Raw genomic sequence first — 20,381 nt, 5'->3', positions numbered from 1 at the left:
CTGAAATGACCGATGGGCTTCATCGTCGCTTGCTGGTTTAGTTGTTTTAGTTGCGGTGAATCATGCTACCATACAAAGAACGTCATGCTGCGAAAGCCTGAATGGAATCAAGACGGACCTACCTTAACCCGAACTTAACTCCTAACCCTGAAAACCCCCCCACCCTAGACCCACGATTGCTGGTAAATGGAGAAAGCCGTCGAGGGGTCGGGGCTACTTACGGATGATCCCTTGCGCTCCGAACAACCGCCCAGGCAGTTGACCGACCGCTGGCGCTGCGGCTGAGGCCGGAAGCTGCTGGCGCCACCTGTTGCCGACCCCGGCGGTCGGTAGGTGACCCCGCGCAGCATTTCCGTCGAGTCCTTCGTCGAGTCGGGCGTGCCGGTCTCCTCGTCGTACTGAGGCATGCCCATGATTTGTTTGGTGTATGCAAATTCGAGTTCGATGAGTTTGGTTAAACACAAAATGATTTACATATTTAATTGGTTTTTAATTGATATGGCAAATTGCTTTCGGTGTTCGTGAGAAAGTATCTGTGTGTATGGTATGGTGATTCAGTTGTGGCCTTAGCAAAATTGTTAACATTTAGGTTGTTTAGGCATGCCGTGGAAAGGAAACACGCAAAGGTTCGTTTCCCCCTTCCGCTAACGGTGAAATTAAAACAAAACTTCAAAGGAAATTAAAATTCGCGATTTATTGATTTAAGAAGCCAGAAAGCAAAAAGTTTCTCAACCAAAAACGATAAAAACTCTAGAAAAGAGGGTGCTGGGCAAGCGTTAGGCGTTCGTTTTCCAACTGGGAAGAAAAAAGTTTCGACTGTTGGGAATACTTTTTGTCTACTTTCTAAGGTTATTCTATTCTAATTAAATTATTTATCCAATTAACCCAAAAATGTCTTGCCCTACCTTCACGCGTCTGATTTTTATTGATTTTCAAATCAAGCAAGCATTTTTAATGAGCAATCAGAGTGCGCTTTGAGGCAGGGCTAAGTTTCTTGGGTAAATGGAGGAGTTTTTCAATGGGTTAGAGGAAATCACAACTGCAAGGCCTGGCACGTTAAGCAAATGCAATCAGCTAATTAAAAGGCGGCATGCAAACAGCAACGGAAACGGAAATAGAGACGGAACCAGAACCAGAAACAAAACAAAATTGAAACTGAAATAAAAGCCGGAAAAGCCAAACATGCAGCAGCCAAGAGGTCACGCAAAAAGGACCAAAGGGAACCGGATTGGAGCTACCACTACCCACTCCCAAGGATAAGAAAAACAACAACAACAACTACGACTAGACTACACACAGTTACACACACAACGAACTTGGAGGCCAGGCTAATGGGGCAGGCATATGAGGTATTGTATGAAGTGTGGCTGGTATTTTCGGTTTTTCATGGATAGTTTCTTTTCGTTTTTCATTTTCGCTTCGGGGAACTCACTGCGTGCGTGTGCGTCAGGTCCAATACAAACGCAAATCAATTGTTCAATTGGTACAACGGGGCGTATGTGTAATTTGTATGAGTAATTTCATTGGCCTGATCTAATATGCTCACAGAATGCTGGCTAATGGTTCGTCTGTCTGATCTGTTTGCCTATCGGATGATGAATGCTGTGACGGCAGAAATTAATCCAAAAACTAAAGAGGGGTAGTAATCTTGCAACCCGATTGCAGCAAGGTCATAGCTACTGGAGAAGTAAACAAAATGAGGAACCGAAACTGCAAAGGGAGTGGGAGTCGTAATCAGAATCGGAATCAGCACGCTATGCTTTGTAAAAAAAAAGGTGGGTATATATTTTAGGAGTTTACTTTATAGGAAGCAATTCTCTGCTAATGGCGTCAATCAAGCTTATATGTATATTTATAAGATGAATCTATATCTTTACCATTTCGGCCATTTACGGCTACAAATTGAATAGGATTATATATACTTGGATATATATATATATATTTATAGAGAGAGAGAGAGAGAGGGAGACAGGTAAACGTATGCACTTAAAAATATTCGAATATATGCAAAACTTCGTATGATGAACAGACTGGAGACTCAATGCAGTTAGTAGTAAAGCGTAAGCGTGTGATTGAGAAAACATAAGTCCAAAATATAACACCAACTGAGGGATAGTGAAACCAAAAGCCAAACAAAACAATAGGAACTTCGATTAGGCCTCGTCTTTATCTGGGTAACTCAATTGGTTAATTGGCAACTGAAGTTTAAGTTAAAAATTTATCGATTTCTTGATATTTTTGCTTTTCGCTGTGTTTCGGTGTGTGTGTGTACCTAATCGCAGCTCGAGATACGAACAAGTGAGCAAGAGACAAGTAAAAGGCTATAGAGTTAGAGTTATAGAGTTAGAGTAGAGCTAGGAAGTTATAGAGTTAGACATAGAGAAACAGAGAGATATAGTCAGGCTAAGTGTGGGCGAGTGAGTGAGTGAGCGTGTTAGTTGGGTTAGAAACAGATGTCTCTTGAGTGTCCTGCAGAGTCGATCTTGAAGCTTGATCCTGGGATCTTAAGATTTGCTATTGTTTGATTGTCTGTCTGTTCAGCCGTTGGACTCACCGATGGACGCAAGCGCACACAATGTCTGCTGAAGGCCGAGAAGGGTCCCCATCTCTCGACCGGCGAGTTACTCACATGAGAGGTGTCCGCATTCGAGGTGTCCTGCGTGCGGTAAATGCCAATGGGTATTTCGCAGGTGGTGGAGCACAACTTCTGGTACAGCCGCCCATAGGTGCGTATCCACATGTCGTCCTTGGTGATGCGCATCTGCAATAGGACTATAATAAGACTCGTTCTTGGTTTCTTCTGATTAGCACCCACCGAGGTGAGGAACCCACTGCCCGGGGCCTGGTCAATGCCCAGCAGCAGCCGCACAAAGGTAATCACATAGTCCTTCACGAAGGCCTGGTACAGTAGGGTGTCCAACATGGAGGCACTGAACACCGCCCCCGCGGCGAAGGGCAGCCGGAACATGTAGGAGATGTGCGAGCCGCGCTCCTTCTCGCGCTGCAATTAAGTGAGCGGCAAATTAACCAAATGTCCGCTGAAAGCAGGGGCGTGGGTTTAACGCGCTACCGACCTTCTCCATTTTGCTGAGATGAAGGGCGTACTTGTCGTGGGCCCGGAACTGCATGAACCTCATGTTGGAGCTCTGCGACAGCTCGGTGATGCTCTTGATGCTGGGAAAGAATCTGGGGAGGGGGGGTTGAGGTTTAAGGCAATTTACAGGGTTTACTTAGCTGCAGTAGTACTAGTACTTACTTGAACATATTCTGCACGGCCACAATGGTGTTGCAGTCCGAGAGGGAGTCCTCCTCGGCGGAATTGGAGAGCTCCTTGTTGACCACCACCACACTTTCGGCCAAGGTGATGCCAGCCCTTAGAAGATCATCCAGGCAGTCGATGGAGCCCAGCATCCAGTAGACCTAACCACCAGATAAGTCAGAAATCTCCAGCTATATAGATGGTATAAAACCCACCAAAGGAAAGTACGAGAGGGCATCCAGAAAGGCCACATCCGGTCGCCTCTCCAGGAGCAGTATTATAGGATTCAATGAGGTCTTCGATCGGAAGTGTGCCCTCAGCGGGATGATGAAATTGTATATACCATTGGAGGCATAGTCCGCTGCCAGGATGATCGTCTTGTTCTGCCACTGGTACTCCTTGGCATTTCGATAGCTGCAGTGCTCGCAGACCTACGAAAGAGATTGGTTTTCCGCCTAATGAAATGGTCCGGCCAAAGGCCTGTCAAAGTGCCTCTCACCTGAGCCAGCTGCAGACAGCAGAGGGGCTTCTTCTCTTTGAGCAGGTAGCAAAGCGTGGGACTCACGCCAATGAAGGGTGACACGGGCGGAAAACCCTTGACGATGCTGGAATGGCAGATGAATCTGGGTGAGACGTTGGTTCTCCCAGTGGACAAGGCTGGTTGGGCTGCAGGTTATCAAGGTGGTTGGGTGGTTGCTGGTGATGAGTACGATTGGGGAAACAAGCAGGTGGTGCTGGGATTCAAACGATTTAGCTACGAGTTGGGAAATTGTGTTAAAAGGGGCGTTGGGGGAAATGCAAACTACGAGCAGATTCAAAGCATTCACTACGAATTAACAAAATGGTAAAACTTAAAGTGTGATTTCCCCAAGACACTGCAGCTCTGCTGCTCCTCCTTCTCCTCCTCCTGCGGTGGAAACTTTCGCGCTCCCGGGGAGCCCTTTTGAAATGAATACACAATTGAAGCTGAAATAAGAAACAACAAAACAAAGCCAAGAGATACAAGCAGAAGCAAATGCAGATGCACCAGATGCATCCAAGATCCAAGAGCCATAGTCGTGGCAGAGATTGTCGAGTTTCGTCCAAGGTAAACGGCGGCGACGTCATTAAAAGATGTCCTGCGGCAGGCAAACAAAAGCAACAACAACGAACGAACAGCAACAACAAGAGACAAGAACTCTTCAACAAATGGCGTGTGTCCGCAGAATGTCCTTCCTCTCATACCCACACCCACACCCATACCCATCGGTGAGACTTACCAGGAGTAGTCGTAGACCCAAACCGGACGCACCGGTCGACGTGTCTCTACGGAACTGTTCGACGTGAATGCCGTTGCCCCACTTCCGGTCGCCATTCCCGCTGCTGCTGCCGCCATTTTGGGTGTGTTCGTTGTGGTGGTGGTGGAGCAACTGCAGGAGCAGCATCTCTGCAACTGGCGCCTGCGAGCCGCCAATCTGGCCAGGGTGCCGCCACCCAATCCCAAACCCGTTCCCATTCCTGTTCCTAGTCCCATTCCGGGCACCGAACGGCACTCACTGTCGCAGCTGTAGCTCTTCTTCATCACGCGCCTGCGCAACTGCGGCAGATGCTCCTCGGATGGCAGGGCAGTGGCAAAGTCAACCGAATCGGCATTTGTCAAGGATTCACCTGCAGAATCCCCTGGATAATCAGGAGCAGCAGAAGGAGCAGCAGCAGCAGCAGCAGCGGAAGCAGCGGAAGCGGAAACGGAAGCTGTGGCATTGCAGAAGCTGCAACCGCGCTGATACGATTCCTCCGAGGAGCTCATGATGAGCGAATAGGTTCGCGATTGTGGAAAGTGCCCGCCCAAGCAGCTGAGGCGAAGTTTTCGATATTCGATTTTAGTTGGATGTGTTCAAAAGGATGGTGGTTACAATTAGGGGAAGGGGGTCGGGTGTCTAGTGCTTAAGTACAACATATACAGTTAACATTCAGTTAGGTCTCTCAGCAATCCTTAGCGATCGTGTTAGATAACTTCGATCACTTTGGATTGCGGAGAACAGACTAGCATGGTCTATGTACAGAGATTTACAGATTCAAGGTTAGTTTCTCTTTTGGAATAGTTTAGAATCTAAGGAGAACAGTTAGTGATACATATACTTGGTACAATCTGGTTAAGGATCGAACTCTATGTAGATAAAGAGACTACACGGGAAAGGGTGGATACGGTGCCTCGGAAAAGTGACATAGAAGGCGAATTTCTAGGGCTATACTTACGCAATCTTCTCGGAAGGCGATCGCCAGGGCATCTCGTCGTCGATCTCGTCGTCACTCTCGTCCCCCTCCTCGCCATCGTCATTGCCGGCGATGCTGAACGAGGAGGAGGTGAACATATCGGGCACGGGCAGGATCGAGGGACGTCTACTACCTGGGCAGAGAAACGATTTTAAAGTGGAGATTTTTATAAAAAGATGATATATTTTTTATTTATTATATATAATATATATATATAAGAATTATATTGGAAGTAGAAATTAAAAGAAAATGATAACGTTTTTTTATGGTCGATTTTTCAATGTCCCGTTAAGGTTCTAAAAAGTTTTTTTTGCCGATTTCTCAATGTTATGTTAGTTTTAAGAACGCTAGATCTTTACAGAGCCTTTAAAGCCTGAAAAAGAAGAGATGGCCAACTTGTAGTTGTTAGTTACGTTTGGCCAACTGTCAAATTTAACTGAAACATTGCCTTTGGTTGAAAATTTATATTTTAGACTTAACCTAACATGATATTGAGAAACTACATTTTTCAGAAACAGCAATGATTAACTTAAACATTACATTGAGCATATACATTACTTTGATGTATATTCATTACATTGATGTATATGCATTACATTGATGTATATACATTACAATGATGTATATACACTAAATTGATGTGTAAACATTACATTGATGAATATACATTACATTGATGTACATACATTATATTGATGTATAAACATTATAGTGATGTATAAAAATGTCAAATTAAAATAGGTGTGGTCAAAATGTATGGGTTAAAGAATAGTGTCTAAAGAGGAAGTCCCATCTGGCATGATTTACAGGTGGTGGAGATTGTTTTTTTTTTTAAGAGAACCCGTCTCTGTAAACTGTCTGTTTGATTTTGGCATTTCTTACGGAATGATAAAAGAGATCTTTTATCAGTCCCTTATAAAGTATATAGGCCAAACTTACCCCTCCGCTGGTTGAGCACATCCGGACTGAGCAGGTTGGGATTGTTGGCGAAGGGCACATCCAGGTGGTTGCCCGTGGTGGTCAGTGCTGCTGGGGTGATGCTGAGCGAGGTGCCCATGCTGTGGGCACTGCCCAAGCCCAGGCCCCCTCCTCCTCCTCCTCCACCACCTCCTCCCGATCCCCCCGCCATGCTCGGGGATCCCATGGTTTGGTGAGGAGGCGGCAGGGTCGTTGTGGTTATCGTCGCCGCCGTCTGGGTCACCGTCGTGTCCTTGAGGTTCTGCCTGGAGTCCGAGATTATCACAGCCGTCGGATTATCGCTGGCTGAATTTTGGGGGAGAGCGGAAAGTGCAATTAGTCGGGGCCGACTTGTCGATCAATATCCACTCTAATTACAGCTACTTTGGCGCTTGCTATACAGGATAAAATGTCCACTAATTTCAGCTGAGCGACAAAAATGTGACAGAGTTAACGGCAAAAAATAGGTAAAGTGGGATGGGGGAAGGGTCTCAATTTAGGGGGAGAATCTACAAGACAAACCTGGGGAAAACAACTCGTTAAAAGTCCTCGACAAGCTTGCACTGGCCGGGAAACTTTCGGCAAAGTGATTAAGGTGCAACTTGGCCAAAATGTTGTCTTTCCCTTTCTGCCAATAGTTTTTGTTTGCTTAATTACAGGGGCGCCGGAAATGGAAAAAAAGGGGTGAACTAAGGGGATGACGGGTCTTAATTTGAGCGCACATCAAGCTAAACTAGTTCTATGCAGCTAATTTACACGAATTGTTGCGTGACGTGGATATATTATTTACAGCCATTTTTAGACATCCAAAACTCATGCTCACACATCCAGATGTACAAATACTAAGACAAATACCAAGACAAACAGAACGAAATGCAAAGACAAGCGGAAGAAGAAAATGATGGGCGGAAGTTGAAAAAGTGATGTCTGAGCAAAGACAACTACGAAACGTGAAGAAGAAGCCAAGTAAAAAATGAAGCAAACAACAAAAATAGTTTAGCATAGTGGCAAAAGTAGAAAATAGGAGAAAAGGCAAGGCCAGGGTAGGTGTGGTCATTAGGGTGGACCTTGGTTTTGCAATACTCTCTGTTTTTTTGTTTCAAAATTAGAAAAATATTATTCCAAAATAGGTTTTGTGTAAGTGCAATTTTGGCACTGCAAACATCGGATAAGTAATTTTAACGCTTTTCAAATGCAGTTAAATTATTTTATTTTTCCCTCATTTGAAAATTTTTTTGATTTAAAATAACAGAACTTTACAAAATGGCAGTACATTTTTAAAACTGAGCTTTAGTTACGATTAAACTAGGCTAATTTAGATATAAACGTTTATTTAATGAATGATTATTAAAAGTTTAAGCTACTGATATTTAAATTTTGATTGTAAAGTAATAAACTTTTTTCTTAATAATGAGAGTACAGTTCTTAAACTTTTGCTGTTTAACGGTCCACCCTAGAGTTCATGTATGAGTTTTTTATTTGACTCGTGTATGTGAGAAAAAAGGAATGCAGAAACGGATTTTAATGGCGACGGAAATGTGTTTCGACATGGGTAGTGGAGAATGTGAGTTATATGGGTGGGGGGATTATAAAAGCAGCTCAGGCTCCAAAATCGAGACAGGGAGAGAGAAACGGCGAAAGATATAGCTTGGATGGGGGGAAGCTGAATCGGATTTTGGTGAGTGATAGAGTTAGGCAAAGAACGTGAACGAAATATTTGTGATTTGCTTCATTTTTTTTGTTAGGTTTGATTCCAAAGATGCGGGTTTTTTCTTGACTTGCGGGGTTTTTAAGTTTTTTTTTAAGATGTTCGCTTGGGGTTTCGGTAGTTCTGGTGTCACACTCACGCACAAATAGTGATGCAAACTCGCCACTGTCTGGTGTTTGCATTGGCGGATGCGATTGCGGATACGTTTGCGGATACGATTGCGGATACGGATACGGTTGCAAGTGGGTGGTGCCGGTATTAGTGGTGCCACCACCACTATCGTAACTGGGACTGTGGGGCACACGCACACAAACAGACGGCACTGGTGGTGGTGCGGCTGCGGCGGTTGAGGTTGCATTTATTGTTGCTGTTGTTGTTGATGCTGATAGTAATGTTGATGATGTGAAGGTTGTGCTAATTGTTGTTGTTGTTGTTGCTTGTACTGTTGTTGTTGTTATTGTTGTTGTTGTAGTTGGATTGGCTGTTGTCATAGTTGATGATGTAGTTTTATTTTCATTGTTGTACTTAGGCGACATTCATACATAACATTAAACGATCAAACTAGTGTTTATGTGGTGTGTTCGGTGATAGAGTTTTTCCTATCAACCTCTTTTCTGATTCCAAATTTGATCAAATTTAAATAATTCTACCCATTATTATGTATACTTTCTGGTTCGAATTCTTAATATATGATATTTTAAAATACTTTAAGAATTGATCAAAAGCGGAAACGGAAACAGTGGGCTACGCATTTTTCTAACGGTAAAGGAATTCGAATGTAGTGTTGTAAGACTAAAGTGTTGTGTTAGTGTGTGTCTGTGGTGTTTGAGACATAATCTAACCTAAAATTATCCAATCCTAGGTGAGATCTAAGTTCCAACTAAAGGACATTGCCTCTAGGACCTTAAAGCGTGTTTTTCGTTCTATTTCTCAAACGATGTATTAGTTGTCATATACATAAATGTTGTAAAGATTATAAAGCGGTCAAGTTACTGCCTCGAAGGAATATATTAATTAACAAAGTGGAAACCAAACAAAATGATTGAGGTAAAAAGTTTCACAATCACAGAAAAGAAAACCAAATCGGGCAAGGCGAATATTATGATTAACGTTAATTCGAGGCGGACTCGCTCACAAAACACACACTTAAAGCGTTTTCTTTTCATTCAGACAAACCGAAAACGAACTGAAAAGTCGGGGAAAAACGACCAAAGAAAACTTTCAACTCAGCCTCAGAAATAAGGAAAAATGTTATAAGTAAGATAGAGAGAGATAGATAGAGAGACGGAGCAAGAACTTGTTGCTAAATAAGGAAAGCTTATAATTTATATATATATCATATTGATGTTTGTATGTAAATGGATATATATGGTAGTTTGTTCATTCAGTCGCTTGAATTTTAAATGGTTAAACCTCACACACACACTAGCACACTCAGGGTCTTATAGAGAGGGTCTACCCACCAGTTGCTGCCGCGGGGTGGGGGGAGGCGGATGAGGAGGGGCCGCCCCCGGCCCCGCCCCCCTCCTTGGCCCCCGCCGTTGGGTCCGATGTTTGATTTTGATTAACGACAAAGGCGGAATTCTCCTCCTTGGTGATGCTCATGTAATAGCACGTGTCATCCTTTTTCATAATGTGCCTGGGTCCGGGATTCAGCAGGATGGTCTCCTCGTAGAATTCGGGCAGCTCCGCCGGACGCACGCCCACCAAGGCCACTCCATATCTGCGGAGGGAGGGTATACGGAATGGATTTGAATGGATTGGGTGGGTTGAACACGAATTTCACGAATCCCTGCTGGGGGCACACTCACTTGCGGTGCGAATGGAAGCTGGCGTAGGTGAAGCTCTTGCCCTCGTACTCCCCGAAGAATCGACTGTCGCCCAGGACAATGTGGTAGATCTCGTTTCCGGAGCACTTTCCATACAGCCGATGCCATTCCTCCGGACTCTGCTGGCCCTCCCTGTAGGTGGTATTTATAGAGAAATGTCTCGGGTTAGGCTCATGTGAAGTGCATGGGTCACGGCTCAGTTGGCGCCCCAATTAGTAATTCGCTGACATCTGATTAACCCGGCTTTTCATGCCACGCGACCACAGCTCATGGAAACTACAACTGAAAAGCCGCATTTAATTGAAGGTTTCCGCAAAACCACCTTTACCAGAACTCAACCCCCCCGCTAATTTTCACACTTGCCAAGGGCGGCTAAAGTTTTTTGTGTTCCTTTGGCCTGTCCACAAAATGCTTTTAATTAAAACTGGAATTTTAAATTGAATTCCTGTCATGTAACTGCTAAAGGTAAAAGTAGGCGAACTAATCTGTTTGCGGCGAACTCATTAAATCTGAAAGTATTTTCTTTCTATCCTAGGTTTAATTACTTTTCCAGTTAGAAGGTGATTTTATGTCTATTAAGTCTAAATAGAGACGCTTTTTATGTCTATTTGAATTTTGTAAATATTTAATTATGGGATGAAAATAAAACTAATAAATATAATGATGCCAATAAGTATAAGTATAAGTATGAATTTACACCAAGACTTATGATTTTAAAGGTTAACTGTTATTTAATAATTGATCGATTTGTTTTTTAAATAAAATACATTTAACTTCCTGTTAAGATTGCCAATATACTATAATAAACTACAATTGAACATAGATTGTCTACCTTGAAAAGATCGTTGTTGAAAATAATATTATTATTAAATAATAATAAAATATGTTCAAAATAACCCCTTCGTATAAGTACACACATTCCACATACCTTAAAAATTAAATTTTTAACCAGGAGTTAAATTTACTTTAGTTTTAATGGACATATATCCAAAACCATTTTAATATATTTTATATATTTTACTATACTCTCACCCCATTACTTCTGCGACTTGTCACAAGGAAACAACTTTCAATGAGCAAAAAGTAACCTCTGAATCATGGCATTACCATCCAGCTTAGGACGCCTTAACCGCCCACCCCCAGTTAACTAAATTAGCCGCCCCACATCATAAAAAAAACACACAAAAAGCCAGAGGAAAAACGTTTGAATGAGCAATCAGGCGGCTGTGACCTGACCCAACCAGCCAAGCGAGCCGATGACGCACGCCGGATAGAGAACTTTTTGCATGTCCACCATGCGTATACGTACTGTCCGCGGGATGTGTGGAGCAGCAGGGTGACCAGGGTGCTGGCGCCGGGACAGGTGCAGTTGTTGGCCAAAAGGGCGTACTTGAACTCGTCCTCGCAGACCACGTGCTCCGCGAACTTCACATGCAGCTTGTGCTCGGGCCTGCGGAAAGCGGAAATGCGAAATGGAAATTCCGCAGGATGTGCGATTGGTTGCCGACGCACATTGGTGGCGGTGGCATTTGTAAATGTCAGAGGAAAAAACACGGAATTATTTGGGAATGGACCATAGGACATATCTCTTTCACTCACCTGAATATCTGCACATACTGCGGAACATTCGGTGCGAAATCCTTGACGGCCCAGGATCGCAGGATGGTGTGCTCGTCGGCAGCCGTCTTGTCCGCATAGTTTCTGGCCGCCAGGATGAAACACGCCTCCGCCTCGTTCATCCTGGCGCGTGCCAAGTCGCCATCCTTCAGGCAGGATCCCTAAAAAAGCGTGGGTTTTACTCGTGTTTAGCTAAACCGGAATAAAGGGGAGAATCTCACCTGAATGTAGATGACGCGCTGCGCCCAAATGGGCACCTGCAGGATCATCCTCATCGTGGTGTCCAGCTCCATGGGGCTGAGCAGCACCACATAGAAGTCCTGCAGGAGCGGATGGGCGTAGAACTCGTTGAGGAAGTCCATGATGGTGTCCGCGTGCAGGGTGGTGGAGCACACCACCACGTGCTTTTCACTTTGGGCGCGATGGGAACTGTAGCTGCCGCCCAGCTTTTGGCGTTCCATCCACGTGAAGGCCAGCTGCTCGAACTGTATAGAAAATAGGGTAAGTTATTAACTAATAGAACCATCAATCACAACGGGAAACATCATCTCCTAAGCGTTTCATGTTGACACTAAGTTCTGAAAGGTCCTTTTCTTTAAGGTTAAACCATATACTGAATACTATTTGTATGGTCTTTTCGGTTTCATAAAACCTTGTTATTAAATTCGGCTTAAACATTTTACCACATGTAGTACTTTTATGTTTAACAACCTCATCAAAACTGACCTGGAGTTTGAGTAGAGGGCTCTTATAAAAATATTTTGATGTGCAGATTCTTAAAGGTTATTGTGACCTTGCTGCTTAATGACCCCATAAAACCGAAACATAGTTTGAGTAGGTGAGCCTTTAAACATTAAAATAAAACTGCATCAATAACCTTTGGCATCTTAACCTTAACTTAAATGGTTAAGCCTTAAAATCTAACATTGTTTAAGGAATTTTTATCATGGTTAAAACACTTTGTTGCCTACTGAAAGCCTCTATGGGGGAAATTCGATTGCTGGAATTGAATAAGTTCAACTAAATTTAAGTGCCGTGACTTCTCTGAATTTTTGCAACATTTTGTGCAAAAACGCATGCAACTTGTTGTTTTTATTGAGGGGCGGGTCCTGAGTCCTGAAAGTCATAAATTCTGCAGCATATTGACATGCACTTGGTACTTTTAGTACTGGAAGAACAAAAACACATTCCACAAGGCAAACTATGCCAGAAAAAGGTAGAAAAACTGTTTTGATGGATGCTCTTGTTGTTTGCCGTCTGGCCAAGAGACCAATGGTCAGTCGTATTCTTATACTCTTTCTGTTAGAAACCTATACCTTGTTATTTTATTGTATTTGTTTAGATATATTATAAAAACAACATTTAAATGTTTTTAATTTCATGATCACTGTTACCAAACAATTCCATTTTATCTTAACTTTTTCTGACAGATAACCGACTAGAACTTTAACCTGACATTGATAAATTAGCCCTAAATGCTTTTAATATCTATCTTTTTTATAATTCTAAGCCTTTCTCTTCGTAGTAAATAATAATTTTTATTTACTAATTTTGTATTTACTATCTACTTAGTCAACCCCTAAGGGTATTTAGATTTCGTTATTTCGGCTTTCAAATTCCATTCCATCTAGCATTTCTCCATGGAATCTCTTCTCCTGCTGCTGCTGCTTGTTCAGCGTTTGTTTTTGTTGATAAAACAATTGTTTGCAAATTGTTGAACATGGCAGTCAGTCAGTCAGACAGTTGGGTCATGGGATGGGGTCACCGGGCAAATGGTGAGCAATTTCCGTCGGCAGCATCCCCTCTATTTATTAATATCGATTGATGACCAAAGTCGACCCCCCACCCCAGTTCGATGAAAATGATGAATGGGGATAAGGTTCGTCCCGGCTTATGAAGGATAAATATTTGATGTGGCTTTTTTGCCCAGTCATAAGACGGCTTCTAAACGGAACTATTTAGCTTTGGGCAATGTCCCGACCCCAAAACCATGGCATCCTTCGATAAACTCACCTGCGTGGGCAGCACAATGAGGGCGACACAAATCATGATGACCATATAGAGCTGCGAGGGCCAAATGTCCGGCACAAAGTCACCGTATCCCACTGTGGAGAAGGTCACAACCACATAGTAGGTGCTCTGAAAGAGATTCAAATGTCGATGACCAGCGCGCTGAAAGTGCTGGATGCCACAAACGCTGGGGATACATAGGAGATATATAGATTAGGGGATAAACTTCATGATATGTGGGGTGCCCCAATACCTCGTAAAGACTAAACACAGCAAAGTGGCTGATAGAATGGTCAACTGCTGGGAAAGCGCCGACTGAGACTTTTGCATGGCACGATGGAGGTCATTCTGTAGGATCCAAAATATAAGACAAACCCAAGATCGGTTTAGCTGTAATATTTTAACTTACAAACATATTCTCCAGCGATCTCTTGGCCAGCCAGCAGTTGAGGAAAATAGGAATGAACAGATTCCGCAGCGGAGGATGAACAATCTGAAAGGATAAACCCAACTGATAAGTCTGCTTTAAGGATCCCTAGCCGAACCTACCGTAAGTGCAAAGGGTATTGTCGTTACTAATTCTAGTATAAAGTGAAATGAGAGTATCTGTTGCCAGATGTTGCCCTGAAATTGGTAAGAAGTAGTTAAAGTCCCGGTGAAATCAACGTTTAGGTGGTCCGGATACCTTATAGCCTAGATATGTGAGAACCAAGGATTGCGTTAGCGACACCATGGCCAGAAGTAGCTGGAGGACCCAGAGCACTGTTGGCCGATTCACCCAGAGTATGGCGTCCCAGTTGATGATGGGGTTCTCCTGGAACTCCTCCTCCGTCAGTTTGGCCGAGATGATGAACTCCGTCTTGTTGCCCACTTCGCAGCCATAGCTATTTGAATGGATTTGGGATAGATAATCAATCATAGGGCTGTTTCAACGATACACGTGGGTCACTCACCATGTTATAAATGTTGGATTTTTATCCAATATCACACGTATTATGTAGAGAACACACGACAGTAACTTAAGGAATAAATCGGCGATTCGTATGCGCAGGCCTTTTTTTTGATAAGGGAATAGCAAATGCGTTAGAATTTGGGTCAGTTGAGTGAATTACACTGTCTACGAATGTTTGTCGAGTGGGTTTTCCCTTTGGCCCCAAGCGAACCTGTTTACCTGTTCAATTATTTCCTTCCCAAATCAATATTTACCCAAGATTATCGAATTCTCCCTTTGTAATGTCATTCGTTGGTCCGTCTGCCTGTCTGTCTATCTGTATCTGTGTGTGGTTGTCTATATGTTTGTGCTTGTATCCCGGCAGGATACACCGATACACCGGTTTCCCATCCAGCCCGCCACTAATCAAATTCAATTAAATACTACCTAGTTGATTGTTGTAATTAAGTCGAGCATTTTGGTTGATTCAAAGACAACACTTGGCTGGCGGGTACTTACTTGAACGCTGATTCTTAATGAAATAGAGTTGCAGTCTTTCTTTAAATGTGTTTTCGTTCACATAGTACTCCACACGAACTCTGCAAAGAAATGCGAAAAGGGGGCACTGATGATTGAGTTTCTAAATTGAGTTGTCGAACAAAGCCTTTTGCAAAGGACCCTTGTTCCCCATCACGCCTTTATCCCCCGACAATCGGGGAAACGAGAGTTTCTCCGCTTCCACAGCCCCAACTCGCTGCACTTGACAATTGATGCGCTTACTTATCACATTAAGTGACGCAGATGGCTGCACACTTCCCTGTGCCTTATTACTTTGCACTCGGAAAAATTATGGAATATATTCTAAAAGATACAAAATAAATATAAAATTATTAGTAAAGTTCCTTTATATTACCAGTGCATAGGAAATTTATTTATTTTAAAAAAGTCACGGACATAAAGTGTTTTACTCAATATTGCTCAAACACTTCAAAAAGTTTCATGCATTGTTATAAAATGCTTTTCAATTTTAAAAGAATATTATAATAGTTTCACATAAATGTTACAATATGCAGCGTTTTGAACCAAATAAGATTTTATTTATTAAAAACCGATCCCATTAGTAATGTTAAGATAGATTTGTATTAATATATAAAATATATAATATTAAAATAAATGTATAAAACCATCATTTATATATCTAAATGTGAAAGATTTATGAAATATTTTTATAACAAGCTTAGATAATAAATTTAATTTCCCATTTTACAGGCAGCATTTTGCCAATTTACTTAAATCTGTTCTGTATTACAGCTACTTAGTACAACTGATTTTCTTTATGTGTATTTTCAAAACCAATTTAAATTAATAATTTAATTTTACATTTTACAAAGAAGCTTTTCTTTCAGTGTAAGCCTATAGTTGGTGCGTGCAGCTAAGTATCTGGTAAGTACTGAAGGGATGAGGTGGAGCAGGGAAGAAGGACAGGGGCACATGGCAGCCCCGCACACACGTGACTATCCTGTCCGCCCTTTGCCCTCTCCCACCTCCCCCTCCCCTCCCCTCTCTCGAGGACGAATGGCGTCTGCCAATGGCTTTTCCCTGGGAAAGTGCGCCGTGAATGGGTTTCCATCAATGACTATCTATCTGTGCCTGAAGCATAGCCATTGATGTTTTACGGAATTAGATCAAAGGAGGATTTATTTGTATCTGTACTTATATATATTTTAAAAGTTTGGTATAGGGCATGCCCTCTTCGGTTCCCTGAGCTTCCTGCTGATCTTCCTCGTACTCTTCATATTTGATAGCCCTTGACTGCAGCTGCAACACTGCTGCCTCGAGTGCATAACGAGTTTTAACCACTCGGGCACACATGGCGTATGAGCAACAAAATATGTGGCTTAAGCTTTTTTCCACAATTGTCTGTGCGGGGTGCCATATATACCATATATATATATTTTTATGTGCTCCTCGAGTTTTGCATTTGGCGTCTCAAAGTCTGAATATTCAAGTCAGCCGCACCATAAGTGTTGAGCAAATATTTCTGCAGGATCTTTTTGCACTTGACTGCCCAGAGACATTGGGTTGAAGTAATCAAAGGAGTAGCTTAAAATTGTGGACAAAGAAGACCTGTGGGAGATTCAATTAACTGGGTTGTCCTTTGTTTTGGCAGCTCATTTCGGAAGATTTCGGTGCATACTCAGGGGTCAGGGTTAAGAATAGTTGGGGTCAAGTGGCTCCCGGCAGCGGAGTTGACTCAGAAATGGCACCTTGGGGCCCATTCGAGGACCAAGGACGATGACTGCGAGTGCGTGGCGAAATTAACGAGCTTGGCCCACACCATCCAGGCCACCTCACACACACACACACACCCGGCTAGTGACCAATCAGTTATGACCCGGCCAGAAGCTCCAACGTGCCACTGCATACAATCAACTCTGACCTGCCCCCGAAGGATGTTTCGCACTTCTCTGCGGTTTGCGGCGACGGACGGGTTCATTCCTCTCTCGCTTTTTCCGGCCATTGAACGCGGCACAAACGCTGGCCAGATGGCCATAAGTTCTGGCCAAGAAGGGTTCACCAATCACTCGTTGGCCATTTTCCTGCGCTTTAATTCTTTAGTGAAAATAGTGCATAGTTGCGCAAAATTCAAATAAATTCGCCATTCTCATTTATCAAAGCTGAAGTGTAATCAAGACTACAAAATATTTGCATTTCGTTTGATTGCAAATATTTCCATAAACAAAAATAATTGTGGAATCCTGAAAACAGAGAGCTGCAGGTGGCCAAAACGGATGGTGAAAATCCCACTTTGAAAGTGAATGCCACTGAATTGGAAAAATGCCAACTTGTTTGGCCGGAAAATAAAGGATTATTTAAATTGATGTGCCAAATAAAATCAACTTTATTGCTAAGAACTTTATCAAAACTTATTGTTTATTTATTTGGCATTTGAATTTATTTGTAAGTTAAAAATTATGTGGTGCTTCTTTATTGCTTTAAAATAAATTTATAGTAAAAGCTTGCCAACTAAATTACGATAATTATATATTCTCAAAGATCCTATCTTATAAAAACATTTTTATTTGATTATTTAGGTAATTAATGCTTCAGCATTTAAATCAGTGTGCCAGATAAAATCAACTTTATTGCTTAGAACTTTGTCAAAACTTATTATTTATTTATTTGGAATTTAAATTTAATGGTTGGTTAGAAATTATGTGGTGCATCTTTATGGCTTTAAAATAGATGGCAAACTTTAGAAATGGCTTGTCGACTAAATTAGGTTATTTATATATTTCCAAAGTCCTTATCTTATAAAAACATTTTTATTTGTTTATGCAAATAAACTCAGGTCATGATATTTTGTAAACTTAGTTTTCTAGAAATTCAACAGACATGCTTTCTTTTGTGCTAAAAATTTTTGAAGTTTTAATAACACCATTTATATGTTTGCCTATCTTTTGGGTGAACTTTTTAGCCTCGAATAATTGGTTTTATACCCGCAGGATCTCACATTTTTCCTATGTGAACCCGCAAAGTTATGAACTTTTAAAGTAACCCCCCAACTTTGGCTTAAATTGATTCCGTTCTTTCGCCCATCCAGGACTTCATGGGGGAAACTGGGGAACTACCTTGGCCAGGATGAGCCGGGGACAAATGGCACGTTAATGTGTTTTTGTTGTGCCATCATTTGATTATCCACAGATATTGAGTTTAAAGCCGGGCTAAAATGGGAAATGGGCAAATGGGCAGCCCGCGGCTGGATGTGCTTAGATTGTTTTACCTTTATTGATTTTTGATTTGGCGCTTTTTTAAAGAAAATTTGATTTAATTTCGTGTGCGTGGTGGGCTCGGGTTTCTGTGTTCTGTGTTCGTGTCGAGATTTGATTACAACTCCTTGATGAGATTGTGCCGGCAAGAATGAAGGTCGAAGGCAAAACGGCGAAGCCAAACAAATCAAAGGCCACAAAGAGGAGCCATGAAAAGGCCCACTTTTTTGGCCTTTTCAACACAAAGGATTGGCGGACAAAGGACACCATTCAAGCCCATGCGTGGTTTCAGGTAGCTACAAATTGCATCCTTGGGAGGGCTCAAAAAAAAAAGAAGAGAAAACAGGAGACGGCCTTGTTTTTGTTTGTTTATTGCTCCCCTGATGAGGTATCTCTATATCCCTATATTTCCGTTGAAGTGTCCATTAAGGAAGCGCAGCATTGATTGCGTCTCGTAAAAAGCTAAGAGCTCTTAGCCAGGATATACACTTATTTATGTGTGTGTGGGGATGACAGCTCAGAAGGGGGCGGAATTCGAGAAATTACTTAAGATGAGAATGCATTTTGTTTGACGAGCTTCCGGCACTCATTTGGCATTTCCAATGCAGTGTTGTCCTTTGTTTGCTTAAATATTTATAGGAAAGTGATTTTGTGAAATGCTACTAAAATGCCTTGAGAATTTCCTGCTGTACACTGGGAGAAAGGTATTTGTAGTCTTAAATTAGTCATAAAATGATTGTATGGGATTAAGAGGAGTTTAAGTAATACCTAAACTAAATAAAATATTTATTTAAATTATGTTCGAATCGTATTTAAAATATGTATGTGCCAATTTTCAAGAAGATCTTTTTTGAAAACTGGTTTTTTTTATTAATAATGTCTGTGATTGTAGGATATTTGTTGAGGCATGCAAGTGCCTAATTTAAGGACTTTCCTTTTACAAAACACTTGTTTAAGTTCATAAAATATTTCTGTGAGTGTAGGCTTTTAGTTGAGACCTGATTTGATTATGAAGCGACGCCTTGCTGCCGCTTTGGCCTGTTAATGGCTCGAATCGAATTTCGAATTGAGTTAGGGAGCACGCGGCGTATACGCGATTTTTGAGGCCCTGGCGGCGTATACGCAACGTGGGCTTACCTGGGTATTCGATCATAGGAGTCCCACGAGGAGAGACAATTGTAGGACGAATTGCGACTGTTGCCCGCCATGTTGCATAATAGATGATCCATTGGCTCGAATGACCGCGGCTCAAAGCACTTTATTTAATTCCACGTTTCGATCACTTTGTGAAATTGCATTGCATTTTCGATCTCTGGATGGTTATACTGATATGTTTTGGGTGGACCCTGATGGAATATATCGCACTTTAACTCCAGCACTTCTGCAGCAACTTCAACTTTAATCAAAATTGATTGCCCCGGCTGGGCAATTAATTTTGTTTGTTTGAACACGCAATTGAGGACAGAAGACATGAACAGTATATAAACACACACACTCTGGCACACACACACTTATTTATAGCTTGTTTAACATGATTTTTTGTTGCTGCCCATGTGGGTGTTGTTGCGTCCGCCCATTGTGTGTTCTTTGGCCATTTAATAAATTTATTGCCCTAACGGCCATAGCCTTGAAAAGCAATGGCACCGGCGGAAACGGATGTGGGCGATAAAGCAGGCGTTGTGCCCTCATTTTGTCATTATGCCCGGTTTTTACACTTTTTATTATTTGACACACACGGGGCATTACTACTTTCGCAATAGCCCCCCCCACGCAAGGCCACTGTTTACATTATGTTCAGCTTCCCGTTTCAATTTACGCAATTAATTAAAATGCATGAATCGACTGGAATGATTACCCCAACCTACCAACACCACCGCCCGTTGTTAATCCCGGAATTCAATTGTAAATTCATACATTATTTAAGGTTCTCTGCGGTATTTAGGGCTTTTATTCATTTTGATTGCTTTTTAATTGCAAATTCATGTTAACTGCGGCATAGCAAATCCGTTAAAGTGTCGTTATGCTCTACGTGAGCGATTTAAGAAAC

At 42.2% G+C, this 20,381-nt stretch overlaps 1 protein-coding gene across 19 annotated transcripts in view; it reads right to left on the bottom strand.

Moving 5' to 3' along the window:
* LOC119549658 (potassium channel subfamily T member 2) overlaps positions 1 to 20,381 on the bottom strand; it is a 114,794-nt gene that overhangs the window by 4,459 nt on the left and 89,954 nt on the right. For 5 of the 19 annotated variants that reach the window (XM_037857845.1, XM_037857843.1, XM_037857847.1 and 2 more), the window contains 23 exons: positions 15,084 to 15,163; positions 14,587 to 14,686; positions 14,319 to 14,517; positions 14,183 to 14,257; positions 14,043 to 14,126; positions 13,887 to 13,981; positions 13,637 to 13,820; positions 11,845 to 12,108; positions 11,606 to 11,784; positions 11,316 to 11,456; positions 9,989 to 10,138; positions 9,641 to 9,900; positions 8,317 to 8,658; positions 6,452 to 6,775; positions 5,495 to 5,645; positions 4,519 to 5,091; positions 3,759 to 3,864; positions 3,475 to 3,690; positions 3,257 to 3,420; positions 3,075 to 3,186; positions 2,816 to 3,001; positions 2,555 to 2,761; positions 222 to 398 (listed from right to left, as the gene is read on the bottom strand). In XM_037857845.1, coding sequence (XP_037713773.1) covers positions 222 to 398; positions 2,555 to 2,761; positions 2,816 to 3,001; positions 3,075 to 3,186; positions 3,257 to 3,420; positions 3,475 to 3,690; positions 3,759 to 3,864; positions 4,519 to 5,091; positions 5,495 to 5,645; positions 6,452 to 6,775; positions 8,317 to 8,658; positions 9,641 to 9,900; positions 9,989 to 10,138; positions 11,316 to 11,456; positions 11,606 to 11,784; positions 11,845 to 12,108; positions 13,637 to 13,820; positions 13,887 to 13,981; positions 14,043 to 14,126; positions 14,183 to 14,257; positions 14,319 to 14,517; positions 14,587 to 14,686; positions 15,084 to 15,163 — 4,369 coding nt within the window. Of the gene's footprint in view, positions 1 to 221; positions 399 to 2,554; positions 2,762 to 2,815; positions 3,002 to 3,074; positions 3,187 to 3,256; positions 3,421 to 3,474; positions 3,691 to 3,758; positions 3,865 to 4,518; positions 5,092 to 5,494; positions 5,646 to 6,451; positions 6,776 to 8,316; positions 8,659 to 9,640; positions 9,901 to 9,988; positions 10,139 to 11,315; positions 11,457 to 11,605; positions 11,785 to 11,844; positions 12,109 to 13,636; positions 13,821 to 13,886; positions 13,982 to 14,042; positions 14,127 to 14,182; positions 14,258 to 14,318; positions 14,518 to 14,586; positions 14,687 to 15,083; positions 15,164 to 19,471; positions 19,661 to 20,381 lie in introns of those variants that run through there. The other 14 variants (XM_037857858.1, XM_037857855.1, XM_037857854.1 and 11 more) reach the window with 12 other exon arrangements.

The sequence above is a fragment of the Drosophila subpulchrella genome, chromosome 2R, assembly GCF_014743375.2.
Source record: "Drosophila subpulchrella strain 33 F10 #4 breed RU33 chromosome 2R, RU_Dsub_v1.1 Primary Assembly, whole genome shotgun sequence".
NCBI classification, from domain to species: domain Eukaryota; kingdom Metazoa; phylum Arthropoda; class Insecta; order Diptera; family Drosophilidae; genus Drosophila; species Drosophila subpulchrella.
This window is presented reverse-complemented; position numbering and strand designations above follow the sequence as displayed.